The 14,401-nt window shown below is 50.5% G+C and overlaps 1 protein-coding gene across 1 annotated transcript in view; it reads right to left on the bottom strand.

Moving 5' to 3' along the window:
* Positions 1-252: 252 nt before the first annotated feature.
* The window catches only part of LOC136303899 (serine/threonine-protein kinase PAK 3-like), a 124,809-nt gene continuing 110,660 nt past the window's right edge, over positions 253-14,401 (bottom strand). Inside the window, exons 7-13 of the mRNA XM_066207599.1 lie at positions 9,218-9,559; positions 6,146-6,258; positions 5,390-5,507; positions 4,447-4,546; positions 3,804-4,000; positions 1,705-1,842; positions 253-336 (exon numbers count right to left, since the gene is read on the bottom strand). Of these exons, the coding sequence (XP_066063696.1) occupies positions 253-336; positions 1,705-1,842; positions 3,804-4,000; positions 4,447-4,546; positions 5,390-5,507; positions 6,146-6,258; positions 9,218-9,559 (1,092 nt within the window). The remainder of the gene's footprint in view (positions 337-1,704; positions 1,843-3,803; positions 4,001-4,446; positions 4,547-5,389; positions 5,508-6,145; positions 6,259-9,217; positions 9,560-14,401) is intronic.

Here is a 14,401-nt window from a genome sequence, read left to right as displayed (position 1 = left end):
ACCTAAGAAGCTGTCAATGTCACTCTGCACCTTCAACAGACAACGGAACACTCAGACAGAAAAGCTGCACTTATTGACAGGGTGAGAAAGAACGGAATCTTCCAGATGAGCTTACGTTTCAGCAATTTTATTTCCTCATAACCCTATTCTATATAGATAATATAGAATATCAAACCTATAATCCTACTCTACAAGCCTTCTCTAAGGTGGTTATTGAGATAACCAGTCATTACATGAATGTCACATTCATGTCTACTCCTTCTTCTTTATCTTCTTCACTGCCATGATCAGCGGTGTCAGGGTGAATGCTGAATTTCCTGATCTTACAAACGGATGCTGTCCACAGGAAAGAAAATAAAAAACACAAACCAAAAATCAATGAACCATGACTTTCCAAGCTTAGTGCTTCACAGGCTCAATCAGGGTCCCTCTGGTTTCTAGAAAGAGCCAGAAACACGACCAGTGGGACAATCTGCACCTACAGCTTCGTATGAGGACCTTGGCATCATAGGCAAACCTGGCCCAGAATCCCACTCATCTGTTTATTCTGGTGTCTTCATCTTGATGGGACTTTTGCCCTGCCGCTGCTCTAGAAATTTCCCTGGGGTTTCCTCTTTCCAGGATACCTCTATGACTCACACAGGTCCCTCTCTTTGAAAGACAGGCACTGTGCTGATTTCCACAGGGACACGGAACAGTGCCTACCTTTCCATGCCCTGCCCCTCCTGTGCTGGCTGGCACCTTCCTTCCCAGCAGGGACAGCCGAGCGGCACTGGATCCTGCACTTCCCTCTCTGCCACACAAGCTGGCAGTAAACCCTGGGGCAGTTGCCATCGGCTTGACTGTGCCAGGCAGCAGATGGGGCTGGGACCAGTCACCCTCAGCTGTCCCTGTCTGCGTGGCAGAAACATCCAAGAGTGGAGGGGGGGTACAAACCAGAACCCCTCAGAGGCTCCCAGTGAGCCCTCCACAGCCCCTTCTGCCCACGGCCAAATGCCTGACTGCTTGGCTGGGACTGGTTTCCTATGCTTCCTCCACCACTATTTCATGCCTCTGTTCTCCACATTGCTCTACTTCAACTCTTTTGCCATTAGATAGAACTGAGCACCCCACCAAATTACAAAACAGGGCAACAGAAACAGTCAGAGGACAGAGCACCTGTCCTCTGAAGACAGGCTGAGAGACCTGGACTTATACAGCCTGAAGAAAGAAGAATGGACCCCAGGGAGACATTATTGCCACCTTCTAAAACTTCAAAGTGGCTTCTGAGGGAAAATAGAAGACTTTTTTACATAGGTCCACTTCCAATAGCAAGTGGGCTAATACTTTTAAACAAAATGGGGATGGAGTCAGAGCAGGTCTAACAACAAACCTGTTTACTCAAAGCATGGTGCAGCACTGGCACAGGTTGCCCTGAGAGCTGGTAGGTGCATTGTCCCTGGAACCATTCAAGGTCAGATGGGACAGGCCTCTGAGCAACCCGATCTCTTCAAAGATGTCCCTGCTCATTGCAGGCCACTTGGACCAGATGAACTTTACAGGTCCCTGCCAGCCCAGGCCACTCTAGGATTCCTCAGCGTTCTCATTTGAAAGCACCAAGTGTGGAAGTGAGGAGGAGGGGAGCTCATCTGATGCCTTGCACTTCAGTGCAGGAGGAGCCCGTCCCTGGGACACTGTTTCCCCTGCGGCCCCTTGGCATTTTACCTGCAGCAGCTCCTTGGCAGACCAGCGCCGTGCCTCGTCTGTCTGCAGGCAGCAGCTCAGGAAGTGACGTGTGCGCGGCAAGAACAGGTTGGGCTGCCACAGCCTTGGTCTCCCTCCAGTGGCTATCAGCAGTTGAGGCTGGAGAAAATGGAAACACCCGGCTCCACCTGCTTCTTTCCCTGGAACTGCAACTGCCCTCCCAGATCCCATTGTTTAAGCTCCACTCTGCAGCGACAGTTTGTGCCCTGGCCGAGAGGCAGAGCTGACTTTCCTGTACCAACAAAAACCCCAATGCCCATGCAGCCACAGATTTCCAACATCCAGCAGATCTTGCTTTGGCAGCTATTTCATTGACTGACGTAGTTAGTGGGAACTCCATCAGCAAAAGCATGTTTCCTTCTCTGAGGATTCACAGCAGCCTGACAGGCTTTTTAGAAGAGGCACTTTGCTAGTCTAACTAACCCTACTATTTCCAAGGATTATTACATGAAAGGCACCTCTGCACTGCTTGTTGGTCCCTTCCGCACAGCTGCCATAAAACAAAACTCATCAGGCCTTTTGTCCTGTTCCAGAAAACAATGGGAATTGGAAGAAATGAAAGGAAATCCACCAGGCGTTCCTCGGGGAAGGAAACAAACATTTGGAATCTCCTATTCAACACAGACACAAAAAGATGCCTGCACCAATCTTTTGCCATGAAAATGCCTCTTTGGGCACAGAGGAGACACCTACAGCTCTGTCTGTCCGCAGTCTGCAAGTTTCAGCTTCTTTATGTGGCAAAAGGAAACCTTCTCATGGTCAAATCAGAGGAAGGAGAAGTGCCATCCCTATGATAAGCCAATGCTCATTTGGATACTCGAGTCAATGCACTCATGTGTGCCCAGCGCAGAAAGTGCCGGGCAGAGAACGGCAAGTTTCGGCAGGCTCTGCGCATGACACCAGGAGGCTTCTGAGCTGGTCTCTGTAAAAATGCCCATCACAATACCAACAGCTCTGTGCTGCTGGCACTGAAATAGATGGTGACCAAAGAGACTTTGTTATTATCTTCTTCAATCCAGAGAAAAATTTCCAAACCTAAACCAGCAAACAAACTCCCCTTGAGTGCAAATACTTATGGCAGCTTGCTTTCCTTTTCTCACACCACCAGAGGTGAGATCAAAGGGGCTTTGATCGTGTCCCTCTGCAGCTGAACTCAGCCACTGGGCATGGTGGGGAGCTGCAGTGCTCCCTGTCATTACAACTGTGCAACCCAGGGCTGTCCCTGCTCCCACGGTAAAGGAACAGCAGCGGCGTCAACCGCACCCCTTGGATCCCAGCCACGGGCACCTGACTGCAAGCCCATCAACTTTTTAAAGTACCCAGAAACAGCTCAGGGTCCGGCATACAATTCTAACTGCAGCTGGGGAGCAACACATCCTGAATTTAGAGAGGCCACCCAGACAGATGTCTTGAAAAGCTGAAAATCTGGAAGACTCACAGGATTTGGGAAAGATGCTACAGCATGGAGAAAAATTGTTGTGCTGTGGTCAAAAAAGGAAAAAGGAAGCACGACTGCTTTGGGATTTACTTGGTGATTGTTTCTTTTCTCTTTTGATCTTTCTTTTGGCTTTTCTTTTTCTCTATTCTTTTGGCTTTTCTTTTTTTTTTCTTTCCCTTTTTCACTTGCTTTTGCTATTTTTCCTTTTTCTTTTTCTCTGGGGTTTTCCTTGGCTTTTTCCTCTTTTCTTACTTTGTCTATAAAATTGAAACTGCGAAGATTAAACCTCCCTTTCCAAGGGTACTAAGAACATATCTAAACATTCCACAGTAAAATTCCTTTCCTTCAGAGACAGAGCTCCAACATGGTTCAAAAAGCAAATGTCAGGCATGGCTGGAGGGCAAAATGGCAGGTTTCTGAACTGCTTGACCTTCCACTTCCCTTCTGATGCAACCAAAGCTACAGCAGATGCTGATGTGCTGCAGGGGACACTTTTAGGAGGCCACCTTCTAAAAAGAGCTGCAAGTGGTGCCAGCAGATGGCAATGGGATTTTGTCCAATGGCACACACAGCATGGGACAGCTGAGAAAGACAGCGGGATCGGTGAGCATTTGCACCTTACCGAGACAGGAGTTTCATTCCAGGAAGGAACTTCTCCTTCCACCATGTGAATGCCCACGATTCCAAGCGACCAAATGTCTGCTTTGGGGCCATACGGTTGGTCTTTCATAACTTCAGGAGCCATCCACCCAGGTGTCCTGGCCACTGAGCTCTGCCTACTTTGCTCAGGGAGGAGCTGAGCAAAGAGGCCAAAATCAGCTGTGGAGAAAACAACACACAATGAAAACCACCTCAAATTAGGAACCCAAAGAAAAGAATTCCCCGCTCTCAGTCTAAGAATGTGCTCTTGAATCTCCTGGAGCACTGTCCACACTTCCTTTCCTCGGGGCTTAAGCCCAGGAAGTGTGGTATTGGCCACCTGCAAAAAAATGCCAGCTTTCTAAACACTGCTCACAGCAGTGTCCTTTATTCCCCTGAAGCTTTAGATTGTAGCTCTCTCCCTCTGGAAGGGACACAGACCCACGCCACTCTTGACTGCTTGTGGTTCCTTGTCACACCTCTGTGCATGTTGCAATTTTGCCTTCAGCTTGCAACAGGAGCCCCTGCACTCCCACCAGCACCATTTTTGGGGAGCTGGCAGTCACTCAAAGCAGCCCCACGCTCTGCGTGCTTGGAACGTCGCACCTGACTAAGAATACACTGACCCAGCTTGACAGAGCCGTCGCTTCCCAGAAGGATGTTGTGGCTCTTCACATCTCGGTGGATCACGTGCTTCGAGTGAAGAAAATACAATCCTTGCAGGCACTGAGAGAGAAAACAGAAACAGGAGGGCGAAACTTAGGGAAGTGATTTCATCACACAAGAAAGGAAACAGCCTAAAAATTCCCTCTCCAGGGGAATGGGGCGGCATGGCAGAACACAGTGCCAGCGAGAGGAAGAGCTTGCTGCTCCAAGACTAGCAGAGCAGCACCTTTCTAAGGAGAGGCATGCCAGCCTTTGGAAGAGCAGCAGCAACTGCCTTTGTAGACTGCCTTCTGCAAAGCAGCCAGAATGACTGCTGCTGCAGTGCATGTGCTCTCTTCATGCAGAGGTCAAACGAGGGTTGCCAAGAAAGAAAATGTCCCTCCCTTTGCTGTCAAGTTGGATCACTTTTGGCTGGGAGGCTGCATGACAAAGGTTTTATTGCTGGCCTCAGCACAGACTTGGAAGTATCACAGCAGTTCCCTTCCATGAGCAGAGAGCATTTTGGCTGCACTGCTGTCCTTTTCAGCTTAGGACTGTGAGAAATGAATCTCTCTCTTTTGTTTGCACTTTGTTTCAAATCCTGCTGCCACCACCTTGGCTTTTACAGGCAAGGAATGCAGTGCAGACAGGCTTGAGGTAAACATTTAAAGAGGCAAGGCGGAGAAGGGCAGATACAAATACAAGAAACAGAGCGAGAATACAACAGCAGGAGATAAGAGTACAGGATCAGAGTCCAGTGAGTGCAGAGGCCCTGGCAGGCAGTTGTCTTGAGATGCTCTTGCCTGTCCATAGCACACCAGCAATACAGAAACAAAGGCTGGCACATGGAATCACTCCAGTTCTGAGCCCAGTTTCCCAGACCACCCTGCCCAAGGCCTGAGAAGTACAGATGGGATCCCTGACCTCACGACTGATTGCTGCCATCTCGTCTTCAGAAAGGCAGACCTTGCTGATGATTTCACTCAGCGTGCCTCCATCCACGTACTCCATAACCAGCCAGAATTGCTCATTGACAAGGTAGCTGAAAGAAGGAAACAAGGGCATAGACATAAACATGCATGGCTACCTTGGTCTCGTGCTTGATTCTTGTTTCCAGGTCCCTCTGTGACAAGGAGAGAATAAAAGGAATGACATTGCCTCTAGGTTGTGCAGTGTTTGCAGTCTGTCTCAAGGAGAAAGGCAGAGCTGTGAAAAAGGAGATGCCAGCAAGTGAAAAATGCAGTTTAGGAACAGGCCAAATAAAAGACCAGTCAAGCTGCATGTTTCTGGGAAAAAAGCCCCTAGTCTTCCTGCCATGCAAAGCCATGGAAAAGAGGAGACACAATCCAAGGCAAATCCTTGTTTCGTTTATCCGCACCTAAGAAGATACTTGAAAAAAAATCAAGCCCCAAAACAACATGGCAGCACTGAACTTGCAGGCTGTTGATTTACTTAGATACGATTGATCCAGGTCTTTGAACACTTTTCAAACTACACATGCCAGGCACGACTCATGCAGGCAAGATGCACTCTCTTCCCATCCATGGCAGATGAACAGAGCAATAAGAATCAACCAATAATTAACAGCTCTATTTTCTGCCAGTGACCAAAGTGGGTTTTTACTTTGCGTCTCTGCAAGAGGTAACCAAACATTCATGGGACAGAAGCACAACAACTCACCTGTCTAAAATGTTGACCAGGTTGGGATTCCCATTCATCTTCATGACCAGTAATTCAGAGAAGGTTAATTCCTTCTTCCGCAGTCCTTGGAGATTGATTTTCTTTATGGCCACCTAAAATGACATTGAAAATCAGTCACTTTCCAAGCTGGTGGCAGGAGACCACAACGCTCATGCAGCGCATGGTTTTGGAATGGCACAGCTAAGCTGTGCCAAAGTGCCTTGGGATTAGACCAAGGAGTAATTAGCAACTGACATTCCAACAGCCCATTTCTCTGCTCCTTTGGGGGCCAGTCACAGGACACGTGGTCACTGATATTTTGTCTTGTCCACTTGGTAACAAGGGTGTCTCAGCTATCACCCACAGACCTCTGAGCACACTCTTTGCTGCTCTTTCTGGGATTCAGAAGTAATCTGCCCCTTACTACTCTGTGGCTACCTCTTGGGCTATGGGCAGGGCTTAGGGCTTTTAGGGATGCCTTGCAGCTCTCTCCCTAAGGGCACTTCCTAAGTGCAGCACTGCAGGTGGCTAAGGGAACTACCAGTGACATTCAGATGTATTTGCTGACAGTCAGAAATGAGAACTCAGGACTCAAGCTGTAGCCCCAAAGAGCAGGGAGATGCTCGAGGAGGCACCACCTTTGTTTCAGCAATTCAGCAAGTGAGCGAGTCCTTCAGTGAAAGGAGCCACTACCCTCCTTGCCTTCCTTCTGGCAGCTGAGAAGGACAAAGACTGTCCCAAATGCAACTGGCAGGCTGTCACAAGTCTGTGCTTCTTGTGTCTTTTCAACACAGCTCTAGCCAAAGCTGCAGCCACAGCTGACACCAGAGAGAAAAGCCCCCGAGAGCAGCAGAGTCTGTGGGGGCTGTTGACATTTACCTCTCCTCCTGTGGCAGTGTCGAGCGCTCTACAAACCTCTCCAAAAGTCCTAGAAACAAAAGAGCAGCAAAGAAAGGAGAAACCATTTAGACCTTGGAGTGAAAGCCAGCCCAGACTGGAGATCTCTGCTGGAAATGCCTAGAACCTGCAGGATGCAGAAGGGCACTGTCAGAAGGCAGATGATGCATTTTGCTCTCAAGTGCATGGCCACTGGGCCTGAAGCATTGGGGTTTACTGTCTCAGCTCAGAAAGAGAGTTTCTACTTTCTTCTCGGGTTTCAGTTTCTAAACTGTGCAGTTCTAATCCTGACCATGGAATATTTCCTACAGCAAACTCTTGCAAAGAGAGCTATGATAGGGGCTAGGCTTCCTCTTTCAGGCAAGCAAGATTCTTCTCCCTCTGTTAGTGTGGCCAGCTGATTAGAGATACACAAAAATGCAAAGGAAATTAGCACACAGCTGTCCCACACTTGAGAGACCAGGAGATCTACCAGGTCCTGTTGCCTACTGCAGGCAAGACCTTGGCAGTGTGGAGATGTCTTTGATAACGCCTTCTGGCCAGGTTCACAAATTCTGACTGGTACTGAGAGATGGGACAGTCTAGCCTCAGTGTCTGAACACGTTTGCAGCTGGCCTGACTTCAGACCTGATAGATACTCCACCAGGAAAACACCTGGCCCATGGTTTTGTGGTTGGACTCACCCGCTGCCGATATTTTCGACTTTGATGTATTTTGTCATGGGATTTTCCGTGCTGACAACTGTCCCTGAGGAAAACAAAATTCAAGATGCTGACTTTCAAGCAGAGATCCCAGCTTCCAGGAGACACCTAAAAAGGCAGCCCCGTTGCGTGGGGCTCTGAACCCTTTGTGGTCCGCTGGCTAACAGCAACAACAACAAGCAGACAGACAGACAGACAGACAGCTCTGAAGCACAGATGGCCAGCAGAGACTGATTTTCTACACAAGTTCCTATGGAGAATCCTAACTGTCCCTGTGATATCAGACTGAGGAGGACCACTTGGTCCAGCTACGCTGCCACATGCACACAAGACACCGTCCCTCAGACAAGAAATACACAAGACGTACTCAGTAGCTCCAGGGAGTCCTCCTCGATCTGCTGTTGCTGAGCAGCAGCTGTGTCAGCGCTGCAGATGAACCGACTGCCCGGGCTCACCTTCTCGGCTTGGGGAGCAAAGGCTCTTTGACACAATGCTCCTGCTGCAGCAGGTTTAGTGCAAGAGCCTGTGTAGATCTGGGAGAAGAAATGAGTTTGGTTCAGAAACGTGGCTGGCGGAGATGACCCTGAGATGCCGTCCCAAATGCAAGCCCTTAGGAAGATGCTGTCAACCTGCCACACGCAGGGCTCTTAAAATGGATTTTTTGCACGTCCACTTCTCTTTGACTGGATGGGCCAAAGCCAAAGGCTGGTTTTACTGGAGTTCATGGCCAGATTCATCTTCCATTTCCAGGGATTTTCTGAAGGACGACTGCCACATGGACCATATTCCACTTCTTCCCAAGGACCATATTGCACTTCCTCCCTCTTTTCCCCCTCCAAGGGCTGCAGACACACTTGCAGCTCCCGGTTCAAATGTTCTACCTCCCCCCATGGAGTGCTCTTGTCCTCCACCACGTTCAGGTCATTCTCAACCGGCAGCACTTCTGGTGGAGGCAGTTCCTGTGGCTCACACCAATCCTGGGGCTCCTCCTTCTCAGCCATTTGCCGGAGGCCTTTGCAGGCTGCCTGGCCAGATGTCAACACTTCCACCTCGAGTCAAAGAGAACAAAGCAGTCAGAGGCTACAGCTTGTCCCTCGTAGCCAAGAGTCATCAGCTGTGAGCAAAGGGAAAGAAGAGATTTACAAGGGCTACAGACAGCTTGTTTCCATCCTCCATCTTGGGATCCACGTTCCACTGTTAAAACACCACAAGAAATGAGGAGAGCGAGAAGAGGCCAGCAGGAGTCAGTTTGGATGACTGCTGGCCAAAAGGCCAAAGGACTACTTCCATTGTCCAGGGCAGCAGTCGAGATTCAAGATACCAGGAAATGTCCTTTAGAATGGCTGCCACAGACACTACAGCAGGATGGCCCTCAGAGGCATCACCCCATTTGCCTGCTGCTCTGCAGTGGAAAGGCAAGAAGGGCAGAAAGCACCAGCTTGGTGACTGTGGCAGTTATTGCTGTTTCACTCACTTGCTTTTGAAGATTTTGACGGAGGGCATTGAGTATGTCTCTCATTGTTTTCATTTCTTGCTCCATCCTCTTCTCTTTTGCCTTGACCCTAGCCTCCATTTCCTGCAGCCCTGCTTGCAGCTGTTCCTTGTCATTCTGAAAATAAAGTGAGAGAGGATGTTTCCTCATTGGAGTAGCTTCACCTCTCTCACTCACCTGAGCTTGTTGATGTCCCCTCTGCTGATGGAGATGCATCTCCTCTTGAGGATGAATCTCCATCATGTCTTCTGTGTTCCTCCTCTTCACTGCCTTGATGTCACTCTGAGCTTCAGGCAGCTCTGCTTGTGGCTCTGCCTTGAGATTCTGCACACACAAACGCAGAGCAAGTGACAGGGAGCTGCCATCAGGCTCAGCTTTTTCCTCTTTCAGCCTCAAAATCACATTCGCTCAGCCACTTCTTTCTGTGTCCCTGCCCACCTCTGCTTCCACTGCCAACCTCCTTTCCCAGTGCCAATCTCTGCACGTGACAAGGCTGGGCACAACTGGAGTGCCCAAAAGACTCTGTAGAAGTGATGAACGACTCGAGAAAACTACAGAAACTTTCCAGAAGCCAAACACAGGTGTCCCAAGTAGGAAAACAAACAAACAAAATCTCTTGACTTCCAGAAGGAGCCCGTGCGCCCTTGGGCTATAGCTCTGCAGAAGCCAAGGCATAGAGCTTCGCTGAGCCAGATGCTCACGCGGAGCACCAGCCCTTTGGTGACTCAACGTGGCAGATCAAAGCCCATTGCCCAGCTGTCACTGGCTGGGGGGAGACCCTAGGTCCTGGCAGCACTGCAGCACTCAGCACCCTCAGCCAGCAGCAGCGAGAGCTGGCTGGGCAGAAACTTGCACCTCTGCCTTGCACTAAAGACAGCACCCTCCAGAAGTGGCACTTACTGTCTGGGAAAGTTCCAGCTGTGGTGTGACCGCTGCTGGAGGCCTGTGGTCATTTGGCTCCTCGTTGGCCTCTTCTGCAGGAGAAGAGGGAGCCAGAGGAGAGTCTGCTCTTGCTTCTGTGATCTGTGGACAGAGAGGACGGTGAGATACAGGCTCATTTATAAGCTTCCTTCTCTTCAGCCCTCAAACCGGCTGTACTAAGCACAAATCATCGACCTTAAGAGCAATGGGATTCTAAGTCACTCAGACTAAATTCAAATAGGCTGATTCAACTGTGCTGCCAATTGCTCTGAATCAGATTTTCCCCCCTTGGCTACTCTGTGGGGGCAACTTTCTCCCTGCAAAACTGGGCTTTTAGCTCTTTTAAAGCTCTGCAATGGAAAATGAGGAAATGGAAAATTAGGAAATAGCCAGTGACGCCTTTGCTCTTGCTGCTGCAGACATGGAAATGGATTTTCTTGCAGCCTGCTCATCTGGTCCTCTGCACTCTACTGCCACAGGCCAAGCTGACAGCTTGCTGCACAATTCTTAAACGCCAGGAACATCAAATGTTCCTTTCTTACTCACCTCAGGATCAGAACCTCTGAACACTCGGCTCAGGTGACCTGCAGTGGGCAAGGGAAAATAAACCAGATTTTTTGAGAACGCTGGAGACAACCAGAGCATTTTTACAGCACCTTCCAAGAAGGCCTCCCAGTCCACATTTTCAAAGTTGTCCCGCTTGACCCAGCAAAGGGAGGAAATGACAGACTCTGCTGCCACACACTCTCTCATGGAGGGAACACAACCCCTGCAGGCTCCCTTGCAAATGCTGCCCGCACAGCCCTGGCTACAGACACCCCCTTTTGAGCTGAACGTGTTGACAGCGCTTCACCCAAGCGGCATCCAAATGGCCTTTCTGTTTCCAAATCAACTCAGTCACTAAGAAAGAGCAGGAAGACATACAAAAGCCAGGTTAGGTGACACCCAGGGAAAACCTCTACTTACGTGCCAGCTGTGTCAGGAAATAGCAGGAATATCCGACTCCATAAACAGAGAAAACTACAGCTGCAAGCTGCCCAATCATTGTGGCAGCTGCTGTGCAAGTTTGCAAACTCTAACACTAAAGAACAGCAAGGCTACTCTCCGTGTTCAGCTGCCCACTGACAAAAGACTCAAGCGCAGGACAAAAGCTCCTGTGCTGAGCAAGCTCAAGAGCTGCTCTGACACCCCTGAGGCCTTCCGTGCACCAAGACAACCTCGGATGTCACCACGACCACGTGGCAACCGTGCCCTGACATCACAAAGCAAATGCTCTGTGATGGTCTGTGAATTGATACCGACGGAGAGACTGATGTCTGTGTAGGCCTAGGCTGCATTTTCACCTCTTTCCCTCCTCGGCTGCCTGTTTCAGCTCTTGTTTTTTCCCCCTGTGCCCCCTGTGCCCCCTGTTGCTGTGCCCAGCCCCAGCTGGCGGCCAGGCCGGGCGGAGCAGCAGTTCCAGCCCCGGGTGTCCCTGGAGCGTTGGGAGCTGCCGGTGGCCCCCGGCGCTGTCCCCTGAGGAGCTGCTGAAGGACGGGGAGACACAGGGGGCTGAGGGGGCAGCTCTGCCAGGCCGTGGAACCAATTCCAGAGGCTCCACTTTGGCCACGGCTGCCCTGCCGACCTTGAGGACAGGCAGGGACTGACAGGAGGCAGCGGGGAGAAGCTGAAGGCCACCAGCTCCAGCAGTGAGCAGGGAGCTGCTGCTGCTAGCCCCGAGCCCGGGTGAGGCCGCAGGGCCGGTCAGGCGGGCTGGACTGAGGGTGCCGCGGGGCTTTGGCCCTGGGCCGTGCAGCTGCCCCGGCCGCCACAGCGGCTGTCCTTGGGCAAGGCAGCTCTGCCCGCAGGGCCCGGGAGCTGTGCCCCTCTGAGGATCGTTTCCTGAGGCAAACTCCAACTCTAACCCCGAGCAGGAAGCAGAACCCCTCACAGTGCCTTTGCAGTAGCTTGGAAGGGGAAGGGCCAAGGGAGGAGTTTTGGGGGCAGGAGCCAATACCAAAGCAATAGGGGCAGGGTTCAATGTGGAGTGACAAGGTTTGAGCCAACCAGGCGGAACATCACAACACTGGAGGACTTTGTCCCTGCAATTCTCCAGCCATGCCCAGCACATGCCCCACTTGCGCCCTGGCTGGGCAAGGCAGGCACAGATTTGGGATGGCAGCAGAGCCACACGTTGGCTGAGGACTCGCTGCAAAGGCTGCTGAGAAAACTCGGGGACTCCAGAGTGTAGAACTCCAACCAGAAGCCAGCTGGGCAGGAGAAATCCTTCACCAGGAAAGAAAAGAGAGAAAATGTGGCAAAACCGGTGTGAGGATAACTCTGAGAGTCACAAAATGCTCTAAAATCACCATTGCCTAGGCATGTCCTCAGCAAAAATAATTTGTTAAAAACTGAACAGCTTCCATGAAAGATAGATTGCACTTTCACTTCCCTTGCTATGATAAGTGAAGATGTCCTTATCACTGAGAATTTTTGCCCTTCAGCACCTCCCACACATTCAATCAAAGGTTCTGTGCTGCCACATGGCACCATAAATGGAAGCAGCCCTGCCCTTGTACCAGTGTTTGCAGCCTGTTCCTCCTCCTGTCTCCACGTCTCAGAAACTGAACCGTCCCCCTCCTGTCCAAGCTGTGCCTGAGGGGACTGGGGCCTCCAGGAGCTCAGGAGGCTGCAACACCACTAGAGGTGGGAAGGTTTTGCAAAGGTTTCCTAAGCATGGGTAAACTCTGGGTTTGTCAGTCTTCCCCTGGAACATGTCCTACTCGTGAATGGTCTTGGAGGACACTGTGCCCAGCTCACTCAAGAAAGTTTGTTTTCTTGACGGCTTGAATAGAGGAGAATGAAATTTGTCATTTTTTAGAGTGAAACTTGGGGTTGGGTGCACCTGGGTATGCTTCATTCTTTGCTGCCAAAAGTAGAGGAAAAGCTTTAAATTGCCAACAGAAGCTAACTACCAGCCCACACAGAGACCTGAAGGAGGCCCAGGTGTGCTTGCTGCTCACTGGTGCGAGGGAAAAGCTGGAACAAAATCCCCTTTTATTGCGGATTGAGCCTCAATGCAGTGTTGTCTCCAGGGCTGTCTGTGGTAAGACAAAGTAATCCAGCCAGAAACTGTGCATGTGTGAGTTCCAAGAGCAAGCTGCTTCTCCAGAGTGAGGGACAAGGCGAGCCCTAAAGCCTGAAAGATGGTTGGGTACTGGAGAAGGCCAGGCTGTCCTTGTGCAGAGACGGCCCTCAAAGAGGACCTTCACACCTTCTGCTGCTGGCAAAGGGCAGCTGGTGGCCTTCCACAAAACGCTTCTTTTCTCCAGCTCTTCAAAATGTTCCAGCCAGCAACATTCCTGCTGCTCACACCAGCCAATTCCAAGCAGTGCTCCCAGCTTGGCTCTCTAGCTGTATTCACAAACCTGGGCATTCCCACTGAGCCTGACCTCATCCTAAACCCACTGCAATTAGCGTTTTACAGAATTCTCCTGTTACGTGAGGGTCGTGGGTTGGAGACAGGCACATGACACAGCACGCACCAAAGGTTGTCAGCAAACAGCTCCTTTTATTGTCCACAGCTTCTTTTTAGAGGGGCTTTGAATTTCCCAGGCTTGGATAGCTGATTAGTTGGGATCTCTGCACTGCCCAGCTCTCTGGCCAGTGATGTGTTTGCATCCAGGGCTCAGATGGGGTTGTCTGAGGTCTCTGCTTGAGTTCAATTGTTGACCTAGGGATTTGTTTCTAGAACAAGCCAGGTTAGCCCAATTGGATTTATGACCAGATTTATTTTGTCCAGCTACAGACCAGCTGTGCTGCGACATCTCTGTGTTAGAGACGGTCTGAAGATCCCTCATCTGCCTAACGACTATCCTCAAGGACAGAGATTGAAACCCCTAAAAGGAACTTTAAAATCTCAACACAGGAGTTCTGGCCTGGCTGAGGTGGGATGTTGGCCAAGTGCTGCCTGCAGGTGTGTTCGATGGAAAAACCCAGCATCCATATGGGAACATCAGAACCTGAGCAGAAACACTGGGCAAGTCAAGGTGAAGTGACTGCGCCTGCTGACTTGTACTGGTTGTCACTGTACCTGCTGACGGCCGACTTGTTCTGAGTTCTCTTAATGAACACGCTGCAATGATTTCCCCCACCTGTTTGGCCAACTGCCTGTCGCTTCGGAGAGGACTCTAAGGAGCCCTGAGTTAACCACAGACTTTGTGATCACCCCACTGGAGACACTCGCGTCTATAGGCATCTTCAAAA

This window comes from Chamaea fasciata, unplaced genomic scaffold (genome assembly GCF_029207755.1).
Source record: "Chamaea fasciata isolate MVZ Bird 193981 ecotype frontalis unplaced genomic scaffold, bChaFas1.0.hap1 SCAF_42, whole genome shotgun sequence".
Taxonomy (NCBI): domain Eukaryota; kingdom Metazoa; phylum Chordata; class Aves; order Passeriformes; family Sylviidae; genus Chamaea; species Chamaea fasciata.
The sequence above is the reverse complement of the archived record's forward strand: the minus strand, read 5'-3'. Positions and strand labels throughout refer to the sequence as shown.